This window comes from Dryobates pubescens, chromosome 18, assembly GCF_014839835.1.
Source record: "Dryobates pubescens isolate bDryPub1 chromosome 18, bDryPub1.pri, whole genome shotgun sequence".
In the NCBI taxonomy this organism is placed as follows: domain Eukaryota; kingdom Metazoa; phylum Chordata; class Aves; order Piciformes; family Picidae; genus Dryobates; species Dryobates pubescens.
The window spans coordinates 20,221,616-20,235,604 of NC_071629.1; the positions used below are offsets into that span (position 1 = coordinate 20,221,616).

General features: G+C 46.4%; 1 protein-coding gene and 1 non-coding gene across 2 annotated transcripts; both read left to right on the forward strand.

Moving 5' to 3' along the window:
• Positions 1-947: 947 nt before the first annotated feature.
• On the forward strand, positions 948-12,383 carry LOC104303607 (P2R1A-PPP2R2A-interacting phosphatase regulator 1). The gene is made up of 10 exons (XM_054169583.1): positions 948-1,420; positions 1,896-1,974; positions 3,291-3,347; positions 3,712-3,755; positions 3,836-3,890; positions 4,117-4,218; positions 5,727-5,815; positions 6,460-6,524; positions 8,825-8,921; positions 10,608-12,383. Exons 1-10 carry the CDS (start codon positions 1,305-1,307, stop codon positions 10,756-10,758), a joined length of 855 nt encoding a protein of 284 aa, XP_054025558.1. The 5' UTR covers positions 948-1,304; the 3' UTR covers positions 10,759-12,383.
• On the forward strand, positions 10,362-10,509 carry LOC128898123 (small nucleolar RNA U109). Its single transcript, XR_008462717.1, has one exon. It is a non-coding gene; the product is annotated as a small nucleolar RNA U109 (small nucleolar RNA).
• Positions 12,384-13,989: the final 1,606 nt, after the last annotated feature.

The following is a 13,989-nucleotide window of genomic DNA, read 5'->3' on the forward strand; positions in this document are numbered from 1 at the left end:
GCTGGAAGGTGTCCAGAGAAGGGCAACAAAGTTGGTGAGGGGCTTGGAACACAAGCCTTATGAGGAGAGACTGAGGGAGCTGGGGTTGCTTAGCCTGGAGGAGACTCAGGGGTGACCTTATTGCTCTCTACAACTACCTAAAGGGAGCATCCTGGCCTGGACCAGCAGGAGCAGGGCAGTGATTGTCTCCCTGGACTCAGTGCTGGTGAGGCCACACCTCGAGCACTGGGCAGGTTTTGGGCCCGTGCTCCAAAGAAGACATTGAGGTGCTGAAGCATGTCCCCAGAAGGTCAGTGAGTCTGGTGAAGGGCCTGGAAAACAGGGCTGTGAGAACTACTGAGGGAAATGGGATTGGTCACTCTGGAGGAGGCTATGAGGAGACCTTCTCACTCTCTACAATTTCTTGAAAAGAGGTTGGAGCCAGGTAGGAGCCAGTCTCTTGTCCCTAGTGATAAAACAAGAGGAAATGTCCTCAGGCGTAAGTCGGACATTAAAAGAAGCATCCTCATTGCAAGGGTTCTCAAAGCCTGGCACAGGCTGCCCAGGGCGGTGGCAGAATCCCCACGCCTAGACGTGTTCCCAAGGGGCAGAGATGTGGTGCTGAGGGACACGGTTTAGCACCAGCCTTAGGTAACAGTCGGACTCGATGATGTCCAACCGTCACCACTGTGTTTCCATGACACCAGAACGGCCATCACCGCCAACAGGCCGCAGCCGGCCCTGGCGCCGCCGGCGGTGTCCGCGCCCATTGTACCGTTTCAAACACGCCCAGCCACGCCAGCCAATCAGTGCGCGCCCTGCCCCCGAAGGCGCTGGGCAGCCGGTACGCAGACAGCTCAGGCAGTGGGGGCCGTATGCCGGCTACGCGCATGCGCAGCGGCGGGACGCCGGTGCAGGACGCATGCGCTGTACGAGGCGGGCAGCTCTGCCTCCGCCCCAGCTCCTGCGCAGGCGCGCTGTGCCGCGGCGGGCGCGGGGGGGGTGTGCGGCTGAGCCTCTCGCTCCTCTCCGCGGGCAGCATCGGTGCGGGCAGCTCGTCCGTCGGCGACAGCGAGTCCGGGAACGGGCCGCCCCCCGGGCCGCCCCCGGCATGGGGCGCTGCTGGGGTCAGCCCCTTGGCCGGGCCCGGAGCATCCCCGGACTCTGCCTGCGGCGCCGCCCGCGGGGCCTGTAGGGGCGGCCGCGCCGCGCCTGGCCGGGGGCAGCAGCGGCATGAGGAGCCGCTGCGGCTGCCAGCAGTGAATGGGCGTCGCGGCGGAGCGGGAGGAGCTGGAGCCGCCGCCGTTGCTGCTGCCGCCGCCGCAATGGCTCAGGAGAAAATGGAGCTGGACCTGGAGCTGCCGCCGGGGAGCGCCGCGGCCCCGAGCGACGGGGGCGGCCTGAGGAGATCCAACAGCGCCCCCCTCATCCATGGGCTCAGGTGAGGGCGGCCCGGCCCGGCCTGTCCCGGAGCCCCGGCAGCTGCGGGGCCCGCAGCCCCGGGAGGGCCTTGCTTGGCGGCAGTCGGCTGCAGGAGCAGCCCGCACCGCAGCCACCCAGGCCCCTACGGCTCTCGGAGGGTGCCGAGACGCGCTGCAGGCCGTGCTTCTCGCAGGCCCCCGGCCGCCCCCTGCGCCGCAGCTGCTGCATGGTGGAGGCCTCTGAAACGTGTCGCTTGTTTCTCGGATGCTCGAGTTGGTGATTGGAAATGCAGAACCGCATCGTGCGGATCTCCGTAGCTCGGCGGGATGAAATTGCTTGCTGGGCCCCTGCAGGAAAAGTAGTGCTTGCGGTGAAATAAAATGGTTGTTAGCAGAGCGCAGGAGGCCGGAGCAAGTAGGGCAGCACTGTGTAATTTTGATTAAAGCACACCTCAGAAAGTTGTTAATACAGTTCTATGTTTTTTCCTCCTCCAGTGACAACTCACAGGTTTTTCAGCCTTACGTGTTGCGAACTCGCAGGAACAGTACAACAGTTATGAGCCGGCACAGTATGGTAAGGAATCTCAAGCATGTTTTGTTTACACCTAACAAGAAATAATTGGGTTGGAGAAATGAAGTTAAACTTGATTTGCACTAAGCATCCTAGCAGACTTCCAGACTGCAGAATGTGCATTTTTTTTTCCATCTGTAACTGCAACCTGCAGTGAAGTAATGTCCTCATCAAGACCAGAGTAGCTGAAGCTGTGTGTGATTCACCTATTGAGTACAGCCTCAAAAGTTAATTTGGCCATGGACTGGAAGGGAAAAAATGCTGTCACTATTTAAAATAATGCAAAGGTATTTAAAGTCATGAAAAGGTATTTTAATTTGTTGTGAAAATAGGGGGAGTGTCTTGAGTCTTTGTTGGCTTGTTTGACTTTTCACTCTTTATTTTGCAAAGACTGAACATAGAAAGTAATTTATTTGTTGGCTGATATTCTGCCCCAGTTCTCTCAGCCTTTCATCATAAGAAAGATGCTCCAGTGCCTTCAGCAACTTTGTAAGCCTCCATTGGCCTCTCTCTTGAACCGGGAAACCCAGAACTGGAAACAATGCTCCAGATGTTGCCTCACCGGCACAGAGTAGATGGGGAGGAGGAGACTTTCCTTTGGCCTTCTGGCCGTGTGCTTCTTAATGCACCCTAAGTCTTCTGTTACAGAAAAGTGAGATGAAACTTCAGTCCAAAATGCTCTGTTAGAAGATTGCTTTAAAAAATAAGGATCCCAAATTTGGCAGTTTCAGATCAGTAGGTGTTACAGCAGGCACAGGCATCTTTAGTGGGAGCTGTTGGCTTGTATTCATGGCATGCTAACCGAAGTTCCAGAGGAATTAGATGCACAGAATTGTGTGCAATTGGGAAAAACAGATTGCAAAAGTAAAGTTTCAGGGAGTGTTGTTCCAGACTGAGTGGAAGCATTGACCTTTCTCCTTAACAGCCAGCTGGTTGAGTGAGTTAGTGCAGGAGTTTCTCTTGCAGTGCACGGCGGGGAGTTGTGTGATGTTGGTATGCTCACGGTTTCATTTATGCCTCTGTGAGGTTTCTACGCCTCGCAGTTGTCTATGTGTGAAGCATTTGAGAAGCTAAGCAGTGTCTGCTTGCAAGTCTGAGACCTGTGCCATTTGCTGAGTGGCAGAATGAATTTGTCAGTGGCAAAAGGACTCTTTCCTCTTGAAGGACGGCGTTCTCGTTTTGCAGCGCTGGTTGAGTCATCCACACGTAGTTGTGCAGCTCAGTTTTGCATTCACTGGGAACGTAGGGGATGGCAAATGAGATGCAGGCAAGCTGTTGATGTGTGATTTAATTCTTGTGGCTGTCACTTTTGTTTCCAGTTGTTGTCATCCTCTCCTATTCGTATTCCGAGTAGCCGACTTCATCAGATCAGAAGGGTAAGTGTAGTTCTCATCTGTGCCTTTGGTGACAGAGTGAAGCTTACATAGCATTTTAAAACCTGCATAATGGGAGTTTCTTTCCTATTGAGTTTTTCATGTACCAAAGGAAATGGAGTCTTTCTCAAGGCCTCATTTCAACAAGGAAGTGTCCTTGCAAGGCTAATTGCTGCCATGTTCAAACTACCTTGCCTTTTTGGAGTGCTGCTTCATTCAAGAGAAGCAGTGGGCCGGGCTGGCGGCATTTTGGTCTTTCTGTTCCTGTTACAATGCTAATGACAAATGGTTTAATCAGAAGTGTTATTCCAAGTAGCTGTGATGAAGCTACTGTTGTGGGAAAACTGATGAGGTTTGTCTTCTACAGGAGGAAGGAGTGGACTTAATGAACAGAGAAACGGCACATGAAAGGTGAGTGTTACTGAAACGAGATGACAAAGTAGCCAGAGCTATCCTCTTTGTAGCTACTGATGAGATTTTTTGTGTTCTAGGGAAGTGCAAACAGCAATGCAGATAAGCCAGTCATGGGAGGAAAGCTTGAGCCTGGTAATCTCTTTATAGATGTTTCCTATTTAATTCTCCTTTTACACTCAACTGACGAATTTAAGGGAAAGAGAGGAATTAACTGTGCAAATAATTTCAGAAGGACTTAAGTTCATCGGTTTTAGCTATTGTGTGCATTTGACCCAATGACTTTCCAGTAGAAGGTTGTGCCTTGGGTTCTGAGGTGATGTCCTGTGTCAGTGTTAAGTCTGAAACCTTGTATTTGCAGAGCGACAATGACTTGGACAAGTCTGAGAAATCTTCCTCCCCTAAGAGGATTGACTTCATTCCAGTTTCGCCTGCACCTTCACCTACAAGAGGAATAGGAAAGGTAGGATAAGTGAAATACCAAACTGAGAGAACAGGAAAAAGTTCTTCCCCATGAGGGTGGTGAGACACTGGCCCAGGTTGCCCAGGGAGGTGGTGGAAGCCTCATCCCTGGAGGTTTTTAAGGCCAGGCAGGCTGGATGTGGCTCTGAGCAGCCTGGTCTAGTGTGAGGTTTCCCTGCCCATGGCAAGGGGGGGTTGGAGCTGAATGATCCTCGGGGCCTTTTCCAACCCTGACAATTCTGTGATTCTATGGACATTTCAGACTTTAAACCAAGGTGAACTGTGAAGACTCAGTAACTTCACAAAGTGCTTGGTAGCTCATGGAAAAAACCCACAACTGACCACCAACAAAAAGCCCCAACCCAACACTGCTTTTTATTGGTTTCTAATAATCAGATTCTTCCCATCTTAGAGCCTGCAGACTGTGTGCCAGTTCTGTCATGTTGAATGCTTTCTGTTGTTCCTGTTTGTGCAGTGTTTGGATGGGTTAGAGTTCCAGTTCTGGGGGGAGCTGGAAGAGGTCATTAGAGTAAGCAGATTTGGACGTGATCTTCAGCTGCATAGATGAGGGGGAAGCTGGTGTAGAAACACTGAAATGGAATGTATCATATATGTAAGAGTAAAAGCGTAGGCAAAGTCCAGAAGCTGCAAATCCATGTGATGAGGAGGGTGAAAATTTTGTCTATCAGTTGTGGCAAGGAAAGCAAATCACCATGAAGGAGGACTTGAGTCTGCTGAACTTGCACTGAAGACTGATGGCAGATGCTGGAGAAAGGGAAGAGGTGAATCTTAGAGAAATTACTTTCTTTGAGGACTGGAAGCCTGAAATGCAGCACAGAGGAGCAGGCAACTCTGTTTAAAGGGCTGCTTGACCTTATTCTCACCCTCTGGTGCTTCTGATTTTGTACTGCTGCTATATTATTGCATTCTTCTGCCAGTACTGGTGCAGAGAGCAATGGGTAAATGTGTTCCTAGTGTAATGCTGATTGTCAGCTGGTCAAATTCCTTTGGAATTGGTAAAGGAGTAGTAGATAACTTGGAAAAAAAACATTTTTGTATTTAGTGATGGACATTCACAGGCTAAGGTCAGGTTAGCTTCAGAACCAAAGAGTTAAATCCTCTCTTCTGGAATATTGTGTACAATTTTCAGGTCAGGTATATTTTTGAGTAAACTGAACTTGTTTGTTTCCTAAATCCTGAGTGCTGTCCTGCTGCTTCTGAGTGTAACAGGAGAAACAAACCCAACAGGTCTTATTGAGAAAGCAGTGTCTATTTCACTCCCAGGTTGCTTGTGGGATTCAATTGTAGGTTTATCTGAGCTGTAGTGCATTAGCCAGTTTATTTTTGCAAGTTTGAATGCTTCTAAGATTCCATTTGATCAGTCTCTGCCTTACTTTATTAGTAGGTGGTGGTTTTTGAACAGAGGATGTCCATTTTGGAGAGGGAGGTGAAACATCTGTGTATTAAAAGGAAACTCTGAAGCATCTCCATGTCACTTTTTCTCTGCAGCAATGCTTTTCACCATCATTGCAAATGTTTGTGAGCAGTAATGGATTACCTCCAAGTCCTATTCCCAGTCCAACAAGGCGGTTCTCCAAGTAAGTAACACCTGCAAGTGACAGGTATACATTGGCTTAAATTCTGGGGTAGTTGGAGCTGATGTTTAAGGCATTTAAAGGACACTTCAGTTTTACAACAGATAAAGTATTGCCACATAAAGAATGCTCTGAAAGTTCAGCCTTTACCTCAGGAGCTTCACATGGGTGCCTGTGTCAGTTCTAAACTAGACTTGGTAACTTGTGGGGAAATTCCTAGGTAGCTCAAATGAGCCTGAAGAGTTTTGTTAGCATGTTAATTTGATACAAAGATTACACACAATTTAGAAGTGGGTTGAAATGAGGTGGTGATGCAGTAAGGGAAGGAGAAAATCCTCACGAAGATAGAATAGAATAAACCAGGTTGGAAGAGACCTTTGAGATCATTGTGTCCAACCCATCACCATCTAATCAACTAAACCATGGCGCCAAGCACCCCATCAAGATACTCCCAACTGTATGTGGCAGATCATCTGCTCTAACAGGCAGCACTGTGTAGGTAGATTCTCTGAGCATTCCAGCTGTGCAGGAGTAGTTGTAATTAATGTCTCAGATGCTGTGGGTTGTGTTGATTTGATGCTGGCTGTGGTGGTGGTCAGACTTGGAAGCTTCACAGGCCTGGCTGAGTATCAGTGTTCTCTCTCTAGCAGGAGGAGTCAAAGTCCAATCAACTGTATCAGGCCCAGTGTTCTTGGCCCCATTAAAAGAAAAGGTATGTGTATTTGCATTAGCAGGTGCTTTAACACAGATGTAGTTTAGCAGCTGAATACTCTTCCCTCACCTCTAGTTTTTTGGCTTGTTCTGCAACTTTCTCTTGTGTTCACAGTGGAATTTGCCAGTCATACCTGAAAAATACAATGTCAAGTAGCTAGTCTGAAACAAACAAGAATGAAGACCTTTAAAAGCAGCTGCCACTTGAAAGAGACAAACTTTATTAGCCATCAAATTAAATGTTATGAATATTCCTGAGCCCTGACATTCCTGAGAGCACCACTGTACAGTGCACACCCTTCAGATCATCCTAGGAATGTTGCTTATCGAGCAGTATCTTCTAAACTTAGTACTGAATGTTTGTTTTCACTCTGAAAGTTCAGAAGGTGAGTGTTTAGAGGAATGGCACAGATCAGTGCCCTTTCCTCCTGAAAGGGGAAAAAGGCCACTCTTTCCTGGAAGTATTCCATGCTGAGGATATTCAAATGATACCCCCAGAACAGATCTCCCTAGCAGAGCTGTAAGACTGAGGGATTTACAAGCTTGCCTCTAGCTACGCTTGTCCTTTCTGCAGGGTTTTTTAACTTGAGCATTCTTAACTGCACCAAAAGCATACCCATTTATTTGACAAGATTTATATTTAGCCTTTGAGAAAAGTTGTTGTTTATTGGGTTGGTTTTTTTTTTCAGCACTTTGTCTCCTGTCAGACAAAGAATGCTGTCTAATTTATTAATCAATGTAGTTGACAGAGGAGAGAAACAAATGTTCTCATGGATGCCAATTCCATCTTGGCTGTTAACTCTCTGTGGGTCTTAACCAAAGTTTAGCAGGCTGAGTGATCAGTGAAGAACATATTTCTGCTGCATTGTTTTACTTCAAACATTTTAGAGTGGACTTTACACAGGTGGTGTAAAAACAGGGCAGGCTTTGCTCACCACATCCATGTGGAGCGCCTGGGCAGGCTCACCACATCCACGTGGAGCATCTTTTACAGAGTGGACTTTGCCTTTTTTGAGTCCAAAATATCAAGGAACTGACTTAAAATTTAAAGTTGAATTTTAAAACCCATTTAAATGAGCCTAATTAACTTTCTTCTAAGTACCTAATCCTGTAGTTTCCCGAATTCTAGCAGTGGCTTTATGGTTTGCATGGCACGGTAGCAGGTTGACACCATGATGAGGAAGGAGGAAAACAGTGTATTGAGAAACATTTCACTGCTGTTAAGGGATGAGTGCTGCTAGACAGTGTGGTGTAGCAGTGCAGGTTTGGCTTTGTGGAGTTTCAAGTGGGAAAAGAATTCCTTAAGTGGGGAGTTTGGGGTTTTCCACATTGTTGTAGAAGTCTGAGTGGTTTCTAAGTGGGGTTTGCCCATTCTACTCATTAGAAGCTGTTACTCCTTCCCTTCAGAGAAGAGATTTTGGGGGGGGTCATCAGTCTTTCCTACAATGAGTGCTAGTATGACTCTCTTGCATAACACACACTGGGTTTGTGTTAAGATGCTCAACCTCTGTCAGCTTTCCAAACTGCTGTGCAGTGTAGGTAAAAAGCCAGAAAATGTTATTTCCGTTTCCCATGGTTTTGTTGCCAGGCTGAAAATTAAACCACACTGTAGCTGAGAGGGTTATTGACAAGTTCATGATGCTTCCAAATGTGCCTGTTGGGCAGCAGCTATTAATGAGCTAGCTCATTCTCAAGGCAAGTTACAGTAAACCGGATCTGAATTGATGTTTTAATCTTTTGATGCCAGTAGGTAATTACAGGTAGAGAGAGAATGATCTGTGGTAAGTGGAAATGCATACACATGCCAAATACTTCCTCTTCAGCTTTGCTGTAGGTGTACATATGCATCAGGATTTGTTGTCTGCAGCAGGGTGAAACTGAACTGAGCTGACATTCCCATTTTCACACCATCAGGAGTTTCAATCTCTGTATTTTGGCTTCTGTCAGTTGCCTCATCTCAACTGCTCACTTAAAATTAAGTCACTTGATTAGTTTGCTTTAGAGTGTTTTGTCTGATTATAAACCATGTAGCAAGTGCCTTAGTTTTATGTCTTTGAGATCATCATAGCCTCTCACATACTGCTGCAGCAGTGGTTAAATCAAAGATGGAGTGATTGGTTAAATAACAGCTAGCATCAAATTAATGTTTTACCCAAGTGCTTGGTTGGCTGAGTTAGAGATTTGTGTTACAGATGCAACCTTGCCCTATTGTGGGACAAACCTGTCTCTTGCAGTAGACAGATCTTAAATGGGCATTCCAGAGACTGAAGTGAGTTTGACTATTTGCACTGTTTTCTTCAGGTGAAATGGAAACAGAAAGTCAGCCAAAGAGACTTTTTCAAGGGACAACCAACATGCTTTCTCCAGATGTTACACATCTGACAGATCTCAGTTCATGGTAAAATACCTCACATGCCCTGAAATGCTGAATCAGGGAATGTGCATTTGTCACAAGCTTTCTCTTTCTACTTTTTTCCCTTTGTTTGCTCTTCCTAGAAAAAACAAGTGGTGTTTTGTATGTAGCTTGTGCATGCATATCACTGGGAGCTATGCCTGTGCTGGTACAGTGTGACGATGTTCTGCCTCCTTGGATCAATTCCTCCTGAGCCTAGGCTTTGTGCATCAAAACTTCTGCTCTGAATGTAATTGTTACAAATCCCTTTTGGTTCAGAAGTGAAGTTAATTCTCCAAGATGCTTCATCATTTGGGGGATGCTGTGGGCAGTGGTCAGAAGTTACCTGAACACTGTGAACGTGTGTTCAGGCTACATAGTTCATATTCACAGAATCAATAAGGTTGGAAAAGACCTCATAGATAGAATAGAATAGAATAAACCAGGTTGGAAGAGATCTTCAAGATCATCAAGTCCAACCCATCATCCAACACCACCCAACCAACTAAACCATGGCACCAAGCACCCTATCAAGTCTCCTCTTGAACACCTCCAGTGATGGGGACTCCACCACCTCCTCAGGCAGCCCATTCCAATGAGCAATCACTCTCTCTGTGTAAAACTTCCTCCTAACCTCCAGCTTAAACCTCCCCTGGTGCAGCCTGAGACTGTGTCCTCTTGTTCTGGTGCTGGCTGCCTGGGAGAAGAGACCAACCTCCGCCTGTCTACAACCTCCCTTCAGGTAGCTGTAGAGAGCAATAAGGTCACCCCTGAGTCTCCTCCAGGCTAAGCAACCCCAGCTCCCTCAGCCTCTGATCATCAAGTCCAACCAGATGTTGATACATCTGTGATTGTTAGGCTCATAGAAAGCCGAGTTCTGTGTCAAGAGCCACACACTAAGTGTTCTAAATTAACTGAGTGTTCCTACAATTTCAGTTCACAGAATGACTTGAAACTGCCTAGTATTCTGGTGGTGTTTTTCTTTTCCATGTTAACTCCAGATAAGTTGCAAAAGGATTAATTTATAAGCCTGCAGATACCAAGACTTGAAAAGCCAAACACAGGAATTCCTTACAAACTTGAAAAATAGGTATCAAACCCTTGCTTTGAGTAGTGGAACATGAGAGAACATGCTGGCTAATTGCTGCCAACTGGGCTGCATTGCTGATCAACTTCAGAGTCATTTGTCTTTGGAATGGGCTGCCCAGGGAGGTGGTGGAGTCCCCATCCCTGGAGGTGTTCAAGAGGGGCTTGGATGTGGCACTTGGTGCCTTGGTCTAGTCGTGAGGTCTGTGGTGAGAGGTTGGACTCGATGATCCTCGAGGTCTCTTCCAACCTTGGTGATACTGTGAACTTCTTACTATTCCTTTCCTATAACCATTTAAGGTTTTATTCTCATGAGCTGTCACCTCTTTTCTGTGACTGAGGAGAATCAGTGGTGTAGTTCTGCATGTTAAAAAAACCCTAAAGCATTCTGCTCCTCCTTCCCGTAAGGAGCATGAATCTGTACATAACATGCTACAGAAAACAAGGAGTCTTCAGGGCTGCCAGTCTTGCAGTAAAGACTGAGTGGTAGTATATGTCTCCTACACCTTCTCTCCAAAATGAGAGCACCTTAGCCTTGATCAAAGTCATTAAACTAAACTACTTCTTTCTTTCTGTTACTAAACTCCCTCTTCCTTTCCCCGCCAGCCTGTCTTCAGATATCCTGGATGGGAGCAGCAGCAGCGTTGGCTCTTCCTCTGACTCACTGACTAAAGGCAGCATAACCACAGAGTCTCCAGTGGCATGCTCAAATTCATGCTCTTCCTTCATTTTGATGGATGATCTCTCACCTAAGTGACTTCAGTTCTGAGTCGGTGTCTGGCTGTGCTGTTCCCTCCCTGTACACTTGTACAGAGAAACGAACTCTGATCCTCGAACCGCTGTAGCACCAGGATTTAGTAGGAAGGAAGAGCTGCTCTTAAACTGTAATCCTTGGTGACTTCCCAGTGATTGATTTATCCATTTAATGGACGTTGTAGACCATGTATTAATGTCTGGGTTTGCAAATTGACCTTTTCTTCTGTTGTTTTGGGTTGGTTGGTTGTTGGTTTTTTTTTTTTTCACTCAACAAGATGTCTGCTCAGATGATACTAACTTGTGTTTGCTTTCAGGAACTTGCATACACTTTCTGATTCCAAGAATAGGTACCCTGCCTATTAGTGTTGCAATTCTTAGGAGAACACTTCTGTTGTTATCATTGTCACCATTGTCTAAGGGAAATCATTTTGGTTCAGAAGGATTTAAAGAAGATTACTAATTTATTCTCTGGCACTTGAGTAAAAAAAAAAACAAAACTATTCTCCTTGGGGTTTATTTTTTGTTGGTTGTTTGTTAGTTTGGGATTTCTTTTATTTTTTGGTGATGTCTTTTTGTGTTTGTTTCAGTCACCAGCCTCCAATTCTCTTATGGAAGGGAGGGGGGAAAAAAAAATACCCAACCCTTACTTTTGTTTTACTTAGTGCTGCTAGTCATTTTTTTATTGCAGAAAGACCACAGTGGGTATGGAAAGCTCATTTTTTATTGCAGAAAGACCACAGTGGGGTATGGAAAAGCTCACTGTGTTACATTCAAAACACCCCGACCAACCAAGCCGATGACTGGCACTGTGGCCATCAGTGAAGAAATACCAGTGCTCTATGAACATGACTCACATAGTTCTCTCCCCAGATCCTTTGCCCTACAGATTGTATATGAAATAAGGTCAATGTTGAGTTAAGGTTTGACCAAGGGGGGTGGGGGGGAAGAAAAATAATCAATCCAAGACATACAGTGCAGATAACTTATTTGAACTACTGTGTAGGAGAACCATGTATGGCACCATCGATGTCTCCTGTGGCATTGAGGTCATAGGTATTTTTGTGCCTTAGGGGACATTGTTACAAAGTTATGGAATGTAAACCAGAGGGGTGGGGTGGGAAAAGTCCTTTTGTGTACAGCTTGTTTATAGAGTGCTTACCAGAGTCTGTCTGTCGTTGATGCTGCTTCCCTTAGTGTTCCTTTCCGAGGTGTGTGTGTGTGCGTGTGCGTGCGCTCCGTGAGGAGGTGCTGCGGGCAGGCCCTGCTCTGGCCCCGCACAGCGTTTGTACCTTTGCTGGTCACCAGCAGCAGGGCAAACAGACAGAGAAGAGCATGTGGATTTTGGAGGAGAGACTTCCAAGTTTTTAAGATCTGGACACCAGCTCTGCAAAGTGAGAGGTGTGGCTGAGCTACGAGGAGGAGTCTCGGTAGTACCTTGGGCAGAGAGGAGAGAGAGCTTCTCCTTTTTAAAGACTTTCAGCGGGGCAAAAATAAATCAGTTTGTAATCTACTGTGTTATGCTATTTATTATTTATAACTCTGTACAAAGTCTGTGGTGATGAATTATAGTATTTTTTTATGATTGAATTGAGGTGGCTTTTGTCTGGTGTTTTTTTTGTTTTGGTTGGGTTTGGTTCTGTCTTTACGTTCAGTAATTGCTGGCTGGTTCGTATTTAATAAGCAACGTTTTGTCTGCCAGAATCATAAGCTTCCCTTTCTTTCCTTTCTTCCTTCTTTTATTTGAATGTTTTGTAACATAAATGCTTTTGTTTATCTTAAAGGAAAAAAAAAAAAAAGTACAACTTCTGATCTTTCTGAAAGAAAATAGCACTGAATTTAAAGGAAGATTAACGTGCTCGAAGGAGCGAGCACAACCTCTGGCAATACTCTCTGGCTGAAAAAGAGGGGGAGGTGGGGAGGACTTGTAGGGTTTGGATTTGGTTTTTGGGGTTATTTTTCATGTGTTGTTTTTTTTTTTTTCCCCCCTCCTGTTCTGAAGAAGCTGTGGAGTTTCCAGAAGGTGTGTACATAGCAGATTATTTTTAAGAGTGTTTCCATTCAATTGTAAGAAGCACCATAATGGTCCAACAGTGGCACTACTCTTTGTATTCCCATTTTCACCTGTGGAGCTTTAGTTCTCCCCCCAACTCTTCCCCTGTTCCCCGCCCCCACCAACCTTGAATAAATGTGCATATTGTAAACTCTTGTCCACTGGTGCCATTTTTAAATGAGCTCTTCAGTCTGTTCAGTGTTAATTCTGTTTGTATGTGCACGGTGCAATTGGATTGCTGATGTCACTGATGTGAGCCAAAAGTGTGCCCAGGTGGCCAAGAGGGCCAATGGCATCCTGGCCTGCATTAGGAATAGTGTGGCCAGCAGGAGCAGGGAAGTCATTGTGCCCTGTGCTCAGCGCTGCTGAGGCCACACCTTGAGCCCTGTGTCCAGTTCTGGGCACCTCAATTTAAGAAGGACATTGAGAGACTTGAAGGTGTCCAGAGAAGGGCAACAAGGCTGGGCCTTGAGCACAGCCCTGTGAGGAGAGGCTGAGGGAGCTGGGGTTGTTTAGCCTGGAGAAGAGGAGGCTCAGGGGTGCATGTCTGGATTTGTTAACTGTCTCCTCTGCAGTGAATGGGATACCAGTTTTGGGAAGAGGGCCAGCTGGTGCTGGTAGTCAGCTACCAGAAGCATCTTCTTCGGAGGAAAGGCTGAGAGACCTGGGATTGGTCTGGAGAAGAGAAGGTTGAGACTAGGTCTGATCATTGTTTATAAATATCTGGAGGATGGGTGTCAGGAAGAAGGGGCCAGGCTCTTTGCAGTTGGTGCCCTGTGATAGGACAAAGGGCAATGGATACAAACCCTGGAGGTTCCACCTCAGCATGAGAAAAAACACTGAGAGTGCTGGAGCCCTGGAGGAGACTGCCCAGAGTGGTTGTGGAGTTTCCTCTGTAGACTTTCAAGACTCCCCTGTATGTGTTCCTGTGTGGCCTGCCCTAGGTGATCCTGCTTTGACAGGGGGGTTGGACTTCATGATCTCCAGAGGTCCCTTCCTACCCCTCCAATGCTTTTATAACGACCCAGCTGCTTTGTGTGACTTCAGCAAACTTAGTTCTGTTGAATTGCCACGATGAGTGTGTGAGGATTCTTGTCCTCCCCCCACCCACTTCTATCACAGTATCACAGAATCACCAAGGTTGGAAGAGACCTCAAAGACCATCAAGTCTGACCTGTCACC

Excerpts from the sequence above, each read along its gene's own strand:
- LOC104303607 (XM_054169583.1), top strand. The coding sequence starts at position 1,305 with ATGGCTCAGGAGAAAATGGAGCTGGACCTGGAGCTGCCGCCGGGGAGC. Across the intron at positions 3,348-3,711 it reads GACTTCATCAGATCAGAAGG|GAGGAAGGAGTGGACTTAAT; the intron begins GTAAGTGTAGTT and ends TGTCTTCTACAG. Across the intron at positions 5,816-6,459 it reads CCAACAAGGCGGTTCTCCAA|CAGGAGGAGTCAAAGTCCAA; the intron begins GTAAGTAACACC and ends TTCTCTCTCTAG.